This window comes from Equus asinus, chromosome 10 (assembly GCF_041296235.1).
Source record: "Equus asinus isolate D_3611 breed Donkey chromosome 10, EquAss-T2T_v2, whole genome shotgun sequence".
NCBI classification, from domain to species: domain Eukaryota; kingdom Metazoa; phylum Chordata; class Mammalia; order Perissodactyla; family Equidae; genus Equus; species Equus asinus.
The window spans coordinates 43,569,109-43,588,693 of NC_091799.1; the positions used below are offsets into that span (position 1 = coordinate 43,569,109).

The 19,585-nt window shown below is 53.3% G+C and overlaps 1 protein-coding gene across 2 annotated transcripts in view; it reads right to left on the reverse strand.

Moving 5' to 3' along the window:
• COL15A1 (collagen type XV alpha 1 chain) overlaps positions 1-19,585 on the reverse strand; it is a 102,206-nt gene that overhangs the window by 51,353 nt on the left and 31,268 nt on the right. For both annotated transcript variants that reach the window (XM_014859723.3, XM_070519132.1), the window contains exons 3-9: positions 15,738-16,285; positions 14,522-14,596; positions 12,893-12,973; positions 8,276-8,465; positions 5,066-5,175; positions 2,483-2,638; positions 987-1,139 (exon numbers count right to left, since the gene is read on the reverse strand). In XM_014859723.3, the coding sequence (XP_014715209.3) occupies positions 987-1,139; positions 2,483-2,638; positions 5,066-5,175; positions 8,276-8,465; positions 12,893-12,973; positions 14,522-14,596; positions 15,738-16,285 (1,313 nt within the window). The remainder of the gene's footprint in view (positions 1-986; positions 1,140-2,482; positions 2,639-5,065; positions 5,176-8,275; positions 8,466-12,892; positions 12,974-14,521; positions 14,597-15,737; positions 16,286-19,585) is intronic.

Below are 19,585 nucleotides of genomic sequence, written 5' to 3' on the forward strand. Positions count from 1 at the left end.
AGACAGTGGCCCAAGATGCGGTCAGCAAGGCTGGCCAGGCGAGACCCTGCAAGGCCTTGCAGGCCAGGTGGGGGAGCAGGATCTTCCACACACAGGGCTGCCCCCACCAGGAGGAGTCAGGGGAGAGGACGGAGGCAGCCAGGCGGGGCCCTTCGCCACCTTCTGGGCTGGGGATGCAGTGGCTCAGTCCAGGGGGCCAGCACTCAAGAAGGATAGAAGTGGGCCGGCCCGTATGTGTTTAGGCAGAAAAATCAGAAAGACTCAGCGCTTGATGGGATGTGGGAAGTAAGGAAGAGGGAAGAGAGTTCTGGATTAGACAGCTGAGGGTGATGGTTCCATTCATTTGAGGTGGGAACGCAGGAGTGGAAACGAGTGTCGGTTTGAATCAGTCGAGTCTGAAGAACTTGCAGGACATCCATTACAACGACATTACAGGGACAGACTTGCCAAGTGTCCTGGAATACTTTCGTACTGTCTTCAGGAGCTGGGAACAGTGTCCTCACACTACCTAAGGAGAGGGCTGAGAAGGGCTGGCTGTGCCCCTGGACCTGCTGGAGCCTGCCTGCACGCTGACCTGACCCTCCACTGCCCTCTAACAGCCTCTGCCCGCTCCCAGAAACAGGCCGAGGCTGTGCCCTCCATCCCCTCTTCCACCCACACCCCCCTCCCCCACCCCGCACTCCTCCACGCTGGCTCCCGCCTCCCGCATCAGCCCTGGGACTCACTCCCACCTGCCGATGCTGCACGCACCTGCCCTGGGCCGGCTTCCCATCAGCCTGCGCAGCCCCCAAGTCTCCAGAGGCTTCACCACGCGCTTGCCGGGGTCTTGGCAAACGCGACCTCTGAGGGAGTATTCGGTCAGAGAGGTGCCCCCTCCCCATCCAGGCTCCTCTGGATTTGCTGGACAGAAGGAAGACTGGCCTCTGAGAAGGCCAGGATCTGCTCCCAGCCACGACCTCAACCTTCCAGCTCTTTACAGTCCTCACCAGCGTGACCCCTTCCCCGGGGTCCTGGGTGGACGTTGAGAGGGTCGGTCCCCCGGTGCGCACAGTGTCGGCCTCTACTTCCCCGGCAGTGCCGACGGGCACCTCGGCCTCCTCGGCTGCTGTTGCTGCCGAACCTTCCTCGGTGTCCAGACCCTGAATGGAAGATGTTGCAAGGGACCACGTCAGTGACCCACTGCACTGTGGCTGGAGGCAGCAGGCAGTGGGGCCCCTCCTGCTCCTGCATCCTGTCACTCCCTCATCCTCAAAGCGCTTGTACATCCAAGACCTCCCCTCACTCCACTGTCCCCAATGTGGCACCCACACAGAAACATGGACCTTACACACCCCCCAGGGTGCAAGCCCCTTGTCACCATGCCGCATGCGCAGTTCATCCGGCTGCTCCCTGCCAACCTCAGTGACGTGGTGCTCACCAGCAGTCCCTGTCATCCTACATCCACTACTCCCGAGGGTGGAGCCTGCACTGGGTGTCTGAGGCGTGGTGCTGGGACAGAACCCGGGGCCTCGGAATGCACAGCTGTCTTGTTGAGGGGGTGGCTGGCCTCACGGACCACTTGCTGGCCTCACTGGCCTAGCTCAGTGCTCTCTGGCTTACACCCCCCACATCCCTAAAACTGCCCTCCCCAAGGTCACTAATGGTCATGGTGACAGATCCAATGGATGCTTTTCAGGCCTTTACTCACTGGAACTCTTGACAGGATCTGACATTGCTGAGCACACCCAGAGGGAGCCAACACCAGTCCTCGCCCAGACCCCAACACAGCCTCCAAACCCACCCCCTGCTTCCAGGCTTGCCTCTCCCATCCTTTCTCCACTCAGGAGGCCAGGCGATCTTTCTAAAATCCTACTCTGACTATGTCACTTCTTGTCTACCCCTCTTCAGTGACTCCCCATTTCTGCTGAATATGCTCAAGCTCCTCATGGCTTCCGCGCTCTCAGAGGCCTCTCAGGCCAGGTCTGCCCGACCCTCTGCTCACCCCTGACCCCGCAGCTCTGCTGCACTTCTCTGGGCTTTGTATGTTCCCACTGATGCCTCCAGGCCTTTGCTCCTGCTGGCCCACCTCCCGGAACGCCTGCCTCACTTCCCCCTGCTAGGCTCCTTCCAGTTACCCCCTCCGTCTCGCCCCAGCATCCTTTCCCCAGGAGGGCTTCCTGGACCGCTGAGGCCAGTTCTGGGCCCCTTTTCTGTGCTCCCAGAGCATCCTGTGCTTCTCCTATCGCACCTCTTACCGCTCTGTCCCCAGGCAGCGGGTCTACCCTAGTTCCCCAGCGCCTGGCACAGCACAGCGCTCCACGAACACCTGCTGAATGAGTCAACACGTGCCTCAGCCCCCAAATCGGTGTCCGCTTGGACACGGCCCCAGGATGTCATGCTGAATTTTGCAGACAGATGAGGAAGGCCAGTGACAGCTCCCACCCAAGACGCTCACCATCTCCCGGAAGCAGGTGAAACAGAGCATGCGCTCTGAGCTACTTACTGGAGTGACCCTTTCCCCAGGGTCCTCAGTGAAGGTGGAGAGGGTGGGTCCCCCAGTGGGCACACCGCTGGCCTCTGCTTCCTCGGCAGTGCTGACAGGCACCTCGGCCTCCCCGGCTGCTGCTGTCGTTGCCAAACCTTCTTCAGGATGGGGACCCTGGAAACAAGGGCATCACGGGGGACCATGTCAATGGGCCCATGGCCCTGATCAACGTGCCTGTGGCTGGAGAAGACAGGCTGTGCACCCCCCATCAACTTGCATTTCCGTAACTTCTTTCCCTCAAAGCACTTCCTTATCTGTGACATCATCCCAGCTCCACGACAGTCCCAGAATCACAGAATCCCAGGGGCAGGAGAGACTGCAAGGCACCCGTCTCCTGTAAGATTTCAAGGGCCCGTCTGCACACGCCAGTGACCAGATCACTGTCCCGAGTCAGTCTGCTCCAGCTCCAGAAACTTGTATCCAGACACGTCTGCCTCCCCGCAACCTCCCCTAGGTGCCCATCCAGAAGCTATAAGAACAAGTCGAATGCATCTGCCCAGGACGGGGCTTTGGAGATGAAGAGGGAGCAACCCGTCCTCTCAGCCTTCTCCAGACGGGACACCCCTGCATCTTCACCTTCCCTGTGACTCAGTTTCCTCGGGAAATGCACAGGCAGATTCTCTGAAGGTTACACAGCAGATGTGGGAAATGGCAACAGAGAGCAGCCTTTGGCTGCTGGTGTCACCTAGCTGACTATACTTTATTTCAGTTTTCCAAAGTTTTTTTTTCTTAATTTTGGGTTTTTCTTTTTTCCAAAAAGTAATTCTTTTTGATACTAAAAAGGCTAGGGTGATCAAAGTTGGAGACAGATTTCCTTGCTGCAGGACTTCTCAGAGCCTATAATAAGAGGAATATGGACTGGAACTTTTCCCAAACTTATTTGACCACAGAACCCTTTTGTCATATAACCTATTAAGTCCTTGCAGAATTATCCCCCTAAAATAGAGAAACGATGATATCACAGGATTTTAAAATGAGACTCTTTCTAACTCAATGTCAACTAAAGCCCCAAAGGCAAGAACAACCCCACAGGCATCAGGTAACCTCCAGATTCTAAAGAAGGAGCCAGACCACCTGGGTGGGACTTGCTGAGACGTGAAACAGAATCGCCTCCACCAGCATCAGCCCATCACCTGTATCCAGGCCATGTAAGAAAGGGTGAGGTTCACTCTGAGCTTGAATGATGAGAGGATGAATTCCTTCGGAGAGACTTTTCTGTGAGCTGTGGCTTTTCCTCTCCCCTCTCCCCACTACAAACCATTTGGTGAGCTGGATATGCAGTCCTGGGAATTTGGGACACAAAGGGACTGGTACCTGATTCTCTCCAGGGAAATACAAAAGGTGAAAGCAGGAGCCATCTAGACCCAGAGTGGAGACAGAGACAGAGACAGAGAAAGAGACAGGTCAGTCCTGCTGCGTCTTCCTGGAGTTAGACCAGACATGACACCTCCAAAGGGAGCCAGCTAAGGCCATCTGGAAATGGACTCTACTCAAGGGGCCACCTAGAAGAGAAGGGTGACCAGTGGGGTGGACACCCAGGCAGAAGCTAAAAGCCAACAACGGAACTTGGGTCCCAGGTCCCCTGCAGGACGACCTCTGAAGAATCACAAAAGCCCCCACGAGAGAAAGTTCCAGCAGGAGGGGGCTGGGAAGGTCATGAAAGGGAGGAAAAAGCAGTAAGAAAATAGAGAGGGGCCTGGTCCTGTGGCCAAGTGGTTAAAGTTCTATGTGCTCTGCTTCGGCCGCCGGAGTTCGCACCTTCGGAACCCCGGGCACGGACCTGCTCCACTCACCAGCCACACTGTGGAGGGGTCCACATACAAAATAACAGAGCAGGATTGGCACAGATGTTAGCTCAGAGCAACTCTTCCTCAGGAAAAAAAAATAGAGAGGAAATCCTTAACCGTGCCTCCCTTCCCTGGCTGGGTTGCACTTGTATTTTTATTGATTGATATTATGCAGGACTGGACTTTGAAAATACTTGTGAAAACAGCCTGTTACCAGAGAGTGATGGGGAGAGTATAAGTGCCTGAGTTTTCATCTCAGGAGAGTAGAAAGAATGAGCTGACACTATGGGTGTTTAGCAGAGGCCCTGGTGGGAAAAATGCACTTGCTTTAATGTGGCACCCTACTGTGTCCACCATTTAAAAAAATTGGCTTTGCGGATGAAAAGCCAATTACCGAGAAACAGAGTAGACACACCTGCTGTTAATCTGCTCTGTGTGGAAGGGGCTCTCAGGGCGGAGAGGCTGTGCATCTTCAGAGGCAAGCGGGAGGGAGGCGATGCTATGCTGAGGACAGACGTTCATCCCCAGGCAGGCGTGAGGACCAGCTTCTGCTGCCTCTCCTCCCCCTATCCTGGAGCATCCCTGGAGAGCCAGTGGGGCCCTGGGACCCCTGCCTCCTCTGTGCCAGCAGGAGAGAGGCAGTCTCCATGATGTTCAGCTAAAACCCTGGGGGTCCTCTCAGTGCCCAATACAAGTCCCCATCCAGCAAACAAATCTACTACTGACCAGTCAGATGACATGAGCACTGACTCACCTCTTCGATGACATGAAGGACGGCTCCGTCTCCTGAGCCGACGTCTGTGATGGGGGCACCGTCCACTGTCTGAGCTCCTTCCAGCGTGTCATTCATGATCTCACCAGAGCCTGTGGGAAGCGGATGTTCTGTAATTAATAACTGCATTTTGCAGTCTTGAAAAGAATGAGGTATCTCTTCACCTATTGACTTGAAAAGATGTCCATAACACAGGATTAAGAGGGAAAAACAGCTACAGAAAAAGAGACGTGGAGAGGCAGGTCGCTTAGCCTGTGTCTCGGGTTCCTCACCTGTAAATTGGGGCTAATAATTCCTACCTCATCAGGTTGTTTTCAGGATTATGTGTCATAAGGATCAAATAAATCAATGCAAGAAAAGCATCGAGGACGGCCCCGGGCGTACAGTCAGCCGTCCAGGAATGTTCCCTGGCAGTGCGGTTCCAAATTTGTAAAAGGGAAAGAACCTATATATGAATACACATATTTTATCATTATATATACAATTATATAGCCGTATGTGTTACGCAACAATTATTACTATATAACATATATAATACATACATATATATGTATATACGTGTGTGTATGTATATGCTTGGCTAAACCACAATGCTTAAGATTGGTTTCCTCCAGAGGATAGGAGAGGAAAAAACTATATTTTTGGTTCACACAACTCCGCATTGATTGAACTGTTATCACAAGCAAATATTTCTTTTGCAATTTAAAAAACAAATGCCATCCTAAAGCAAAGAAGAAATTATACTAACACGAAGGCTTGCATGTTCCAGGGGGGCCTAGGCAAAGCACGGCCCTGCACCCCTCATTTCCTCCTCCTGCAGCCGGCTGTCGCACCTACCAGGCCTTTGGCATCAGCTTGCAGCCAGGGGGCAGAGCCAGGACGGAAACCCCATGTGTTCAGTCTCCCTCCGTCACCCCATGGAGTGCGTGTCCTGCTCTGATCACATATTAGCACCTTATTATTTTTAACCTCATTTTGCAGAAGAGGAACAAGGTCCCACAGAGAGTAAGCAGCTGGAGGGGCCCTTTCCACCCAGGCTGTGTCACGCACGTCGCACAGTAAGGACAGCGTCGGGAGGAGGCGCTGAACCATACAAGAGAACCCACACGCATCTGAAGGACTTCACGCCCAGGAGAGGTCAGCCCCTCACGGCCACTCCCTCTCGTCCTCCCTATCCTGACCGCCAGGGGCTGCTGTGCAAGCAGCCAGCAGGACCCCAGGCCTCCAAGTTCCCACCCAGTGGGGGACGGTGGGGGGGTGGCGTGTGCCCTGGGCCGAGATGGTGTCAGTGAAGCTTGGAATAAAACTTTCTGGGGCCTTTCCCCAGCCAGGGACGGGGCTCCGGCTCAGGCCCCTTCTCCTCATCGTCTGAGCTGTTGACCCAGTAAGAGCAGGAACGTTTCAGCCAGCTCTGTCATTTCCGGTTGGCCTTTTGTGTGCCAGGGAAGGAGGGTGGCTGATCCCAGGGAACAGGCAAGCTGTGCTTAGATCTGGGTCCCAGTCTGCACTTGGCTCCCACCTCCTCTGCTCTCAGCCCTCAGCCTAGGAGAGGCCCCCGCCCCGCCCTGCAGCCTCTGCCCGCTCCTCGCCCCCCTCAGCGATGCCAGGTCCACCCAGGAGGACGGCATTCACGCTTCATAAACCACTTTCACATCCGCGCTGGCCGTGGCTGCCTTCGGTCCTCCCATCCCCGGGGGGCGGGGACACTCACAGGGCACAGTGGAAGAATCTAAAGCTTGGAAATGTTAAGCAACTTGCCACCGACGGCACCTAGGTGGCTGAGCAGGGCTTCCAGCCAAGCTGTCTGTGTTCCCTGCAGTCTTTCCACAGCAACACCCTGACTCCTGGTTTCATTATGACTTTAATAAACTATTATACAATTTTTCTATTCAGTCCTGTATACTTTCTATCACCCACAGACTTCCCAAGTTTAGCTGTTAAGATAACATTTGTTTACTGATGGCAGAAGTAAAAAGAATAACGATAAAGCAGAAGACTTATAAAATACAGAAGTACAAAAAAGAAAAGAAAAACCACCCAAAATCCAACCGCCCAGAGATGACTACTCAGAGCATTTTGTGGTATATTATTCTAACACACACACACACACGTTGCTCTACACGGCTATAGATAAACAGGGACAGATAACACGTATTCAAAATTAGATCAGAGCATACACACCACTTTGAAATACGCTTTTTCTCGGGAGTGCACCCTGAGCGAGGCCCTGGGTCACTGAATCCTCTGCACCACCAGTTTCTGGGATGTACATATGAATGACATGCAGTTTGACCAACCAATCTTTCCTGGGTGGCTGGGTGGTTTCCTGACCTTGTACCTAAATCTCAGTGCTCTCATGTTGGCTATGACTTCCGTCTGAAGGGCTGCCCCTCTGATAAAGGGCAGAGAATGCAGCCCATCCCAGGCCTGGGGCACACGTCCCCCTGTGGCCTGAGGGATGATATGGGACACTGGCTTTTGCCAGGGCTCCTCTGCACGGCTGGAGGGACAATGGGCAGAGATGAGAGCCCCAGATGGGGAGCCAGCACCCCCCAGGGCCTGTGGCTGACCTGCTGGGTGCCTGCCCCTCTCTGGCCACCAGTTTCCCATGTGTGCCCCCAGGAGTTTAGATGACATGATCCATCCTGAGAGTCAGGGTGTTGTGGCCGAGGCTGGGAAGGGTGGGCACCGGGTCAGGCCACCACTCGCTGGCTGTGTGACTATGGGCACCGCAGTGACCTTCACAAGCGTCCCCTTTTCCATCTGTAAAATACTGGCTAATAATAGCAACTAGGAGATGTATCATCAGCATTGGAGGTGAAGTATGTAAACACCTGACAAGGAGGTATTTAATATGCAGCAACAATTATTAGAAGCTTTTCTGTTGAAGCTCAGCCCCTTCTGGAGGGGCGGAGTCCGGGGATTAAAACTTCAGGGGTCTGAGATCAAAAGCAGTTCTGCCATTTACAAGGCGCAGAGCCTCGGTTAGGTGACGTAACAGCTCTGTGACTCGATCTCCCCATCTGGTCTGTAAAATGAGGATGGGATAATTCCTTCCTCAGCCGTGCAGAGGAGCCCTGGCAAAAGCCCAAGCCAAAGGTTGAATGAGATGCTCTATGTTCCACCCATCACTTGGGCTGGGCATACAGTTGTCACTCAATACACTGCGTACAAAGGTGCGCCGGGACTTGCCTTGCTCAGGGCTGCTGTGCGGGATGACGCTCAAATTAGTGGTTTCCGGGGTCCCCTCAGGTACAGGCTCACTCAACTTGGTGGTTTCCAGGGTCCCCTCAGGTACAGGCTCACCGGAAAGCTCTGCATCCTCAGACGGAGGGGATAGAGTTGGAGGTGTGCTTATGGGTTCAACTTTTGCTTCTTTAGACTGAAGGGAGGAAAAATGAAACCGAAAGGATTTACTTAGCAGGAAAACAGAAAAATGGCAGTGCATATCAATTGGAGAAAATCATTTCCACAGAGCGCTGAATATACCCGGAAGAAAGCCCGGCCCTGTCCCCCGTGCCCCTGGGTAATCACTGAGCCTCCCAGGGCCTGACAAAGGCGCACGCTTGGCGTCACTAAGTTCTGTTCAGTTTGTAGCGACTCTGCTAATGTTGGCCGAAGCTCTCTGAGCACAGGGACCCCATCTCTGTGATCCCTGCATCCCGGGCCAGCACAGAGGAGATGCTCAATAAAGATCTGTTAGATGAGGGGGTGAATGAATGAACAAACGAACGAAGCAGGCTGCGCTAAGTAAACGCTGTGTAAATCCAGGCCTGGATGTGCGCTGGATGCCTATGAAATGAAAGGTGTGTCTGAATCTTTCCAAGGAAACTTCAGGATCCGTGCAGCTTTTCCAAAGCCAGTCAATGTCTTAACCAACTTTACCAACTAGAGAAAAACGAAGAAACAAACAAAAAACCCCAAGAGTTGAAAACACAGAATAGTTCAGAGATCTAGGGAAAAATCTTGACCGGGGGCCACCAAGGCCATGACGTCACCCCGAGACGCAGGACCAGGAAGTACCTCCTGAGCCCAGAGAACACAGTGTCGGTGTTCGGACAGTCTCATCTCTGTCTGAGCTCAAGGAGTGGGGTGGATGGAAGGCTCCTGCTGACCAGTGTTGGACCTGCAGTATTCACTGGAAGTGACTGAGACCTCTTGGCAAATTCCCGGGAGGCAGCCACAAGCGCCCCTTCAGGGCAGAGCACGGATCTGGCGAGCTGACCCTCGGTGGGCAGGGCCTGTGTCCTGCCTCCAGCCGGTGGCTGTTGGTTTTCAGGAATGAGTGAGGATGGGGAACAGTGTGGCCTGTGACCAAACGGCAACGTCGAGTCCTAAGACTTTCTATTAAAAGTGTCCTGATTTGCTGAGCCCCAACTCGCATTCACACAATCAGATTTACTCATTCAACACATATTTCCTGAGGGCCTACTGTGTGCCAGGTCCTTGGCTGATCCCTGGGGATATAGAAATGAATAAATAAGACATGGTGTCTGCCCTCAAACTGTGAGACTGTCGGGAGACACGGACCCAGACCCAGACTCAGACACAACTGTGACTGAACGTGACCCGTGAGAGCAGAAGTGAGAGCCAAGTGCGGGGAGAGGAGCTGTGGCCTCCGACCTGGGGCTGTGCGCTGGGTCCCGAAGACGGAATTGGCCAGGCAGACAGAGGGGTGGGGAAGGGCCCTCAGACAGACAGAACTACGGGAACCCAGGCATGGAGAGATGCTTAATGTGTTTGGGAAACAGCATTTGGGTGTGGTTGGAAGACAGGTCCCAGCTGTGGCTCTGTGCAGGGCTCCTGTAAGCACCGAGTCTAGGACCTCACTCCAGACCCACCGAATCCGAATGTCCAGGTATGTGGCCCAGGCAGAAGTCTTTCTGAAGACTCCCCACCACTGTCCCCGCCCCCATCCACGCACACACGTGACTCTGATGCACAGCCAGGGCTGAGAACCACAGGACTGTTAATTCTAACTCAGCATAAGATAGAACTTTCCAGAAATGGAAAGGTGTGTCAGCAGAAGCTGACTTAGCAGCAGGAAGAATGGAGTAGCAGAGACTCCTACCCTAAATGGGGAAGGAGGTGAGGAAGGCTGGCTTTTTAAGTCCTTGCCAGCGCAGGCAGCCCATGATTCAGTTCGGCTGCTCATGGCTTGTGTCTTGGCCAGTGGCAGGTTGGAAAGGATGAGGACAGGGAAGTGAGAATCACTCCAAGAGAGAAGCCAGACAGAGAGGGGAGGAGAGCGTCTGGGAGAAGAGGGTAATTCCCCTGTCATGGAGGGATGGCCGTGCAGGGAGCCACGGAGCCCTTCCAGTAGATGCTGAGGGAGAAGTCCCCAGCTTGGGGGTGACACAACTGACAGCGCCCTGGACCCGGCCCTGGCTCTGCCACCTCCAGGCTGGGCAGCCTTGGGGACAAAGCCCTTCACTCCATGCCTCAGTGCGTGCTCTGGGGAATGAATGGGAAAACACTGCCCCGCAAACGAGGCCAGGGGACCGAGAGCTCTGCAGGGCAATGCCGGGAACACTAGGAAGGGATTCTGACCTCAGGAACAGACAAGCAGCGTCAGGACCCACAGCCCCACAGCCTTCCCACAGGGCCTCCAGGCCCACAGCCAAGCCCCAATGGGAATTCTCTCAAGAACTGAGGGCAGCCACAGGGGTGCTAACCAGGAAGCAGGTGGCAGGGAGGGGACTCCAAGAGGAACGGGGCATTCTAACACACCACCTCTCCAATCCTCACAATGAGCCTGTCAGTCAACAGTAACAATAGCAAACGTTCATGGAGAGCTGCCGCACGCCAGGCACCACCCGCATGTTTCACACGAGTCAATTCACCTGACTCTCAAATGGACCTGAGGATCCAGGCACGCTCCATCTGAACAGACGAAGAAACTGAGACTGGAGGGGTTAAGTTACTGACTCAAGGGCAACAACCAGTAAGTGGCCAAGGTGAAGACACACTTGGTGGGACTCGGATCTGCACCATTCTCTCAAAACCACTGAGGAGAGCAGGCTGGGGGATCCAGGAAGGTGGCTGGGGTGCCCCGAGTCTGCCAGGTCCATCAGATCACTTTTCACTTCCCCAGACGCTTCGGGAACTTATTCCTCAGCCCCTCCCAGCCGCAGTACCCTCCCACATCTGGCTTGCATCTGCACTACTGTGGCCCAGGAGGGGAGGCCCAGGCTCGGCTCCTGACTCCGCCAGTCACCCTGGGAGCCGGCAAAGCTACCCTCCCCCCGAGCCTCGGCTGCCATCTCCCTTGCAAGGCTGTTGCAAGGATTAAAGTCAGCACCAGGCGCACGGTGGGCATCTAGAAATGCTAGTCCTCTTCCTTCCTCTCCCATTGCTCTACCCCTGTCCAAAGCTGTCCGGCTCCAATGCCCCCTCTGCCAGAAAGCCCTCCCTGATCAACCCATGCCCCCATGATCATCTCATGCTCTCAGACCCTGCTCCCCTTTCCTGTCCCTCTCTCAGAGTCCTTCCCTCTGGGGTTACAGGCCTCTGCCTGAGTTGGTCTGGCTCCCAGCTGTGAACTGGTGCTCCAGGGGCAGCATCAGGCTAGAAGGCCCAAGGAATCACTGCTCTGTGCCCTACTGCCCTGCACCCTGGAAATGCCGAGGGGGTGGCCAAGAGCTGACTGGCATGCAGGATTGCAACAGTGCCAGAGTAGCCACCTCCCCAGTCAATGCCTAGGCGGCCACCCTGGACCCTTGACTCCTCCATCCCAGCTGCCCAAGAATTGGCTGTGGTCCTGGGGCTAGTCCTCTGCAACACTGCCCACACCAGGAGCACAAGGTCATGGCCTAAATCCTGGAGGGGGCAGCCAGCCACCTGTGTTCTAGCCTCAGCTCTGCCCCAGTGCCCTAGGCCACTCTCCTCCCTTCTCTGGGCCTGTCCGCCCACCTGTACAAAGGGCGGGTCTCCGTGCACCTCTGTACAGAAAGAGGTGACCCTTAAGTCCCTCCAGCACTAACAGACCACGGTCCTCTCCTGCCCCACCACACCGCTGTCCCAGAGGGCTCTAACTCCTAGCCTCTGCCTTATTTGCACCTCTCTCTCTTCTACCAGAGACGAGTTTATAGCGTGAGACAAGTTGAAGAAATTGCTGGGGTTTTTGTGTTCAATGACTCACACACTGCTGGTTGTTTCTTTAGAAATGGGCTCCTGGTGTCTCCACGGGTCTGACTCAGTGCTTTCGAAAGCACTTCCTTGTCTCGGCGACCGGGCACATTCCCAGGAGGGAGGAGGCCGGCGCCCTGGGAGGACGGCTGCCTTTCCCATGGGGCCAGAAGGGAGCTCCTGGGAAGACTCTGCATCTCGCAGGAGTGGGGGCCGACTTCCTGCTCAGAGCCAGAGCCTTGAGCAAATGTGACAACAGCCACCGTTCAGGGCCACTTCCCTCATCAGGCACCAAGCTGAGACCTGACCCTGCACTGCCTCACCGGACCCTTGCAACAACCCCACGAGATAGGACTCTGATTATCATTGATGGAAAAGGAGCTGAGGCTCAGAGAGGCTGAGTAAGTCACCTAAGCTCACAGAGCTGGGAGACAATAAAGCACAACATATGCTTCTTGTGGCCTCAGCACAGGGTGGCACGGAGGTAACCGGCATCCCAGCGCACTGGGGATTTTGCAAAATGCCCACCGGCCAGCACTTTCCTGACCTCCCAGAGGAGCCGACGATCGAAGTCCTGGATCTGAGAACAGAGACGTCAGAGCTGGGGCTCTGGGTACTCTTCCCTAACTCTCATTCCCACAAAAGCCGGTCCAGACGACCGGCGCAGCTGCCAGCACTCACCGGGGCTTGGGTGTAGGTGACGGCCTCCAGGATCTCAGCCACTCCGTCTGTCTCCTGGAGCCCGCTGGTCTCTCCCGACGCCTGTGTGGGGACAAACCAGGCGGGGCAGAGAGGGAGCAGTTTACAACTTGGAGAGGAGTCACAGAAACTCACACTGGAGGATCGTGTGCATGTGAGAGAGAGACGACAGAGACAGCGGACCGACGGGCCAGCGTGTGAACGGTGCGCATGCCGAGCTACTCTTCTGTTCCTTCCACATTGTAATGCTCAAGTAAACAAAAAACTACAGTCAGTTTACAGGCTCTCTAACAGACCTACTTTCATTTTGTCCAGGTTCCCTCAATCTCTGTCAGAAGGCTCTCCCAATCCTTGCGTGGCTGCCACTGGAGTCTGACGTCGGGAGCCATTACATTTGAAGTATGGCTTCCTCGTGCTGCCTAATCCTCATAATTCAGCTTCCAGTGGCAGCCCAGGAGCCTGGGTGCCGTGATTTTGTGAACGATCCCTTACTCGTGGACTCGGGTTGTTTCTGCTTTTTCAATATTTACAGCAAGGCAGAGATGAAGGGATCGATACAGGAGGTTTCCCTTCTCTCGGCTTCATGTGAACGCCAGGCCGGGGCCACAGCCTGAAGGAGCCTGAGCATTGTTACAGAGCCACAGTCCACCTCTGAAGGGCTTTCCAACGAAATCGGCGGCATTTTTTACTAAATGAATGAAATCGACGTATGTTTTGTTTGGGGGCTGACACCCCCCAAAGAGCCCCAGCAGCTCTGGGAAGATGCCACGCTCTGCTTGCCTCTGACTCTGCACCACGGCCTCTGTCTGGAGCGCCTTTCCTCCTCCCCTGGCTAACGCTCGCTCGTCACTGGACAGGCATCAGCTGCCCCCGACCTGCTCCTGGTCCCTCCTCTTTCACCTTCTTGCCCCACCCGGCCCGCAGAGTCTGGGTTTGAGGAGCTCCCCCGAGTTCCATCACACCCAGCTAGCTCTGTCACTGCATTTGGGTGTGCAAGTGTGTGTGAGCAGCCTGAAGATGGGACAGTTCCCAGCTTATCCCTTTATCCCCAGCATCCCCACAGGGCTGTCGCACCGAAGGTGCTTAGTAAATCCCAAGGGGGGTCAGGAGGAAGAGAGGGAGGGAGGGAGGGGGGGAGGGAGGGGAAAAAGACCCATCTTTCTTCCCTGCCCACCACCCCATCCCCAACTTAGGAACTGATTCATTTGCCAAGCATAAAAGCTAAATTTAGGTCTGTTTTTGTAGGAACTCATACCACCCAGAATGTCTTCAAGTTTTAACTTTGATTTTAGAATCCTGACACCCTCTCTTGGCAGGAAGTCTGGAAACCAGGCCATTGACTGGCACAGCCACGGAAGAACCTAACACCTTAGGAGAAACACAACCCCTCACACCACAGAGATGGCTGAAGCTCTTAAAAAAAAATAAAGTAAAGCCAAAAAGCCCAAAATAGGACTTGAGGCAGCGCTTGCCAAGATAAGCGATTTCAGAGGCTCCATGACGTTGGGGATAAAGAATTGCCTGGCTCCCAGCCCTTCCGGTCAGTCGACTGGCTGCTGGGGCTACAGGGCCCACCGTCAGGGTGGGGGGCTGGCGGAGATGGGGGCTCACCGAGGATTCTTCAGCTTCACACAGCTCCTCAGGAGTCCCGGGGTCCGGGTGGACAGTGAGCTGCTGTATGGAGCCCTGGGGAAAAGCAGAGGGGTCAGAAGCCACCACTTGCATGTCTACAGCACGACCACCAGTGGGAAACACGATTGTTTTTGTAGCAGAGACAACAGGGTGTGAGAACGTGCTGCCTGTGGCCTTGACAAGGAGACCAAGCCACCTCTTGGCCTGCTCTCACTTAGGCGGCTCTCCTTGGGCCAATGTAACATGAGTCCTAGAACGAGCAAGGCCCTGGGAGAGTACTGTGTTCGAAGCACAGACTAACACAACAGCCTCCTCACGGGTCCCCAGACCCCCAGCTGTCAGCGGCAGGCCCATCTCCCTCTCCCAGAAAGGGTTTCCCCTGCAGCTCGAAGCTTCTGTGCAGGAAGGCCACATCCCAAGAAGAGCTGCCAGCCGGCCTCCCTCCCTCCACTCTCACCTCCTCGCCTCCCATTCGTCAGTTCATTCTCCACCACTCTCCCAAAGTGAGTGTTGAAAAATCGTTAATCAGATTTTAACTTCTTAAAATTCACTGTCTTCAACTGTACTAGAAATAAACCAAACTCTGCCCCACGGTACTGCCTCGTGTCAGTGAAGTAAAGCGCCAACAAGGACGTGTGCTCACTACACGAGCAACTACAAGAACATATGGATTTTCTTTCGAATGGCTTATTCATAAGAGCGCATTTTGACAGCAAAGTCAGTTTTCTGATATTTTTTCAGGGCACACTGTCCAGAAGGACAGAGAGAAACTACCTCTCACTGAGGCATTCTAGCTTATTCTACCTTGGCAGAAATTACCAAGAGCAACTGCCAGCCATCGCCAAAGATAAAATCACTGAAGGTTGTTAACAGTCGTTACTCTTCCTACAGTGCCTTCAAGTGCACACGGTGCTCTCACACGGGCTGTCTCACTTGACTCTATGACCCCGTGGCGTAGGTCTTCTCCCCGCTTACAGACACTCAGAGAGGATCGGAGAACTGGGTGGTGTCTAAAATCATCAGGCTACACAGAAAACTTAAGACTGGATGTAAGTTTTGCGTTCCGAGGCTCGCTTTCTTCCCACCACACACACACGCCTCTTTGAGGACACAGAACAAAACAGTAACAAGAACAGTTGCTTGGGTTTGTTGCACGGTGTCCAGCGGCCTCCCTGACGGCAGGATTTGGACTCACCGTGAATCTCTCCAGCCCCGTGGCTCCTGCGTTGCCCACGAAGATTCCCGCACTGGGCTCGAAAGCCAAGGGCTGCGAAGACCGCTGGAAGGGGACGGGGCTGTGCTCCTCGCAGTCCACGAGGAGGCTCACTTCTTCGCCTCGGACCATCACGGCAAAGCGGTTCCACCTGTGGGTCATCACGGGCACCAGGAAGGCAGCAGCCTCGTGGGACACTTGGGAGCCGGGCTCCGTGTAGTATAGGATGACCCGCTGGTGGCCATCCTCCGCGCCCGAGAGCCGCAGGCCCAGGTAGATGACCTTCTGGAAGGCATCGGTGATAGCAAAGAGCACACCGCCTCGGGCACTGTTGGGTTTCACCGTGACGCTGATGGCAAAGTCCCTGAAGAAGGTGGGCGGGATGAGGGTCCTGGCTGGGCGGCCGACGTTGGCGCCAGGCCCAAAGCTGTAGGCTGGGAAGCCACCATAGCCGGTGACAAAGGACACGGACGAGGGCAGTGGGACGCCAATGAGCTCCGTGAGGTCCAGGTGGCCCTGGGAAGCCGATTCTGCAGAGAGGAACAGAGATGCTTCATGTCTATATTCTACTCTGCTTGGAAATGAGGAAGAAACTAAAAAAAAAGGCTCAAACGAGATGGGATCCCTCAGCAACCCCACTGTAGTTTCCTATTTACTGTTTTTCAAACTTTTTTGACAAAGACCCACAATAAGAAAGGCATTTACACTGCAATCCAGTATGCACATTTAGGTAAATATAAATCTGTAACACGGAAACAAATGTTTCATAAAACATATCTACTTTTAATACTCACGAAGTATTCTGACATTTTCCTTTCTATTTAATAATTATTTTTCTCTTTTATTAAAAATATGCTGGAAACGATCCACTAAATTGATTTCATTACCCACTAACAGGTCATGACCTGCAGTTTGCAAAACATTGAAAAAGATTTCCTAGAATATTCCTAAAATATATAATGTTCCCATCAACTTGGGGATTTTTTCCCCCATTTCCTTCTAAAAAACTGGGTAGGTTTGTTTTGTTTTGAATGAGGTCTACTGTTTAAATGCCTTTAGGGTGCAGGGAAAAATCAAGGACCTTGTGAAGTGTTCCCCAACCTCAGGACAATTGAAATTTGTATCACTCCATGCAAATGTCATGGCCCGCTGTCACTGTCATCACCATCATCGTCATGTCCATCATCATCTTCATCTCCATCGACACTCCCGGGCTCTCACTTTATACCAGGCTCTGCTCTAAACTCGTCACATACATAAGCTCATTTATTCCTTACAACAACTCTGCGAGGTTAGGTACTATTATTCCCATTTTATTTTGGGGGAAAACGTAGAGAAGTTAGGAAAATTTCCCTAGGCAGGTTCCAGCCAGAGTTCAAAGCCAGAGCATCTGACCCCAGCTGTTCTTAACCACCACATCTGGGGGGAGAAATAACAGAGCTCCACTGTGGTGGCCTGGAAAGGACCCCAGGCTTGGGAGCCTTGGTCCACCCAACCATCCTCCCCAGGGAGAAAGCTGGGGGCTGGCTTGTGTGATGGGCACCCACTCCCGAGATAATGCCCAAGGTGCCAGCAGTGAGACAGGAAGGCAGGCCCCAGGGAGAGGTGGACAGGACCCCTCAGGCAGGACCATGGGCAAGCAGGGCCCTTTGGCCTCAGAAGTAAGGCCGGATCCTGAGGATTCAGCCAGATAAGGAGTCCTGGGCTGAGTGAGGGTCAGAATCCAGTAGGGTCCCCCGCTGGAGGCTCACCTGGTGATGGCCTGGGCTACAGCCGAAGGCCAGAGGACCCTGAGAACCTGAATGACCTCAGGGGACTTGGTGGTTTGGCCTTCAGAGAAGACCCAAGCCACTTGAGGGCACCTCGAGTAAAGTCCCACCTGATGAATCAGCCTGCATCCAGCTTACCAACTTGCCCCTGTCCTACCAGACAGCTGACTAGCCACGTGACTTCGAGTGGGGTCAACCACTCCAAGGCTGTGTCTTCCTCTATGACATGGGCTCCACGAGAATGAGTAAATGAGACCATCCGTGTAACCCCAGTAACACAATAAACATTCACAACTCTTTCCTTTTATTACATCCACTCAACAAGCCTAAGAGGTTGATGGGCAGGTCTGCTGCCCTCCTGTGCTGATGAGGAAAGGGAGCCCGAGATGGGGGTGGACATGTCCTGCCTCTGTGCCCCTGACCTCCCCATAAAGAGTAATAATGACCAGGTTTCTCATACACGATTTTACTTAGTCCTCACAGCAGCCTTGGGAATTATTGCTGTTACCCCATTTTACGGATTAAGAACGAAGGCTTGGGAAATGAAGTGTCTGGCCCAAGGTTACACATCTAGTAAGTGGAGGATGTTTTCGAGACCCGGTTGGTCTGACCTCAGGTCAGTTGACTGCTTCAGTCTCACCGAGAAGGGGGCTCTCTTCCTGGAGTTCTGAGTGGCGCTCCACCCAGTCTGCCTGCCATGCCAAGGACCCTTCAGTGGCAAGGAGGATGCAGTCGAAACTCTGGGCGGCCCAGGCACCAGACTTCCCTGGAGGATGGGAGAGAGCCACCCTGACCCCTGTGCGTCTCCCAGAGCACCACAGAGAAGGCTGCCCGCAGTCAGCACCAGCCTCTGCATGTGCATGTGTGTCATAAAACTATCATGAAATATTTAGGACATAGAAAAAAGTATAAATAACATGACACACATAAAAATGGTTAAAATGGTGAATGTTATGCATTTATATTTTACCATAATTTTAAAGAGTACTTACATGAGAGGATTAAATGAAACGATACAAGATACTGGCATATGGCAAATGCTCAGTAAATGGTGGATATTACTAACATCATTGGCATAATCATCCTCCTCATCACACAGACTTTCAGGTTCAGAAAGGGAAGCTCAGAGGTCACGTGACACAGCCTCTACCTGAAATGGGTTAAGCCTGCACTGTCCAGTATGGTGGCCACTAGCCAAGTGTGGCCACCCACTGAGCACGTGAAATGTGGCTTGTCCGAGTTGAGATGTGCCATAAGTGTAAAACACAAACTGGATTTTGAAGACCTCGTTTGGAAAAAGGAAAGTAAAATACCGCATTAATAACGTTTATATTGATTACATGTTGACACAATAATTGGAAATATTGGGTTAAACAGAAATATTATTAAAAATTTTTTTAAAGAGGAATATGAGGAACAGGCACGTGCCCGCCACTCTGCTTGAGAAAGAAAATATCAATTCAGCCGAGGCTCTCACGAATTCTCCAATCCTACTCCTCTGCCCATGCCAGAGGCAGACTCTCTGGGGGATTCAGAGGTTAGCACCCCCATGCACGTGTTCGTATGTTTACTACAAGCGTATGCGTCTCTAACAGAATGCAGAACCTCGTGCACGTCTCTAAGCCTCATGTAAACGTCGGCTCCTGCACGTATTCTCCTGGCACTTTTTTTTCCACTCAACATTGTATTCTGGAGCTTTATCTTTGTCGATACATGTGGCTCTGGGTCTTATATTTTCACAACAGTGCTCAATGGTGTAAATAAGTCACAATGGGTTTTCTGCTGATGGAAAGTGAGGTTTCCATCACTATCAAAAACACTACTGCCACGGACTTTCTTATGCACGTCTCCTCGTGCAGGTAACTCCACCACCTAGGGGTGGGATTATTGCATAATAGGGGGATGTACACCTGCAATTTCAGCAAATGCTGCCAAAACGTTCTCTGAGGCAGTCGTGCTATTTTTCATTGAGACATATTTGACACACAACCTTGTGTAAATTTAAGGTGCACTACATGTTGACGTGATCTGTTTACCTATTGCAGCGTGATGACTGTCGTA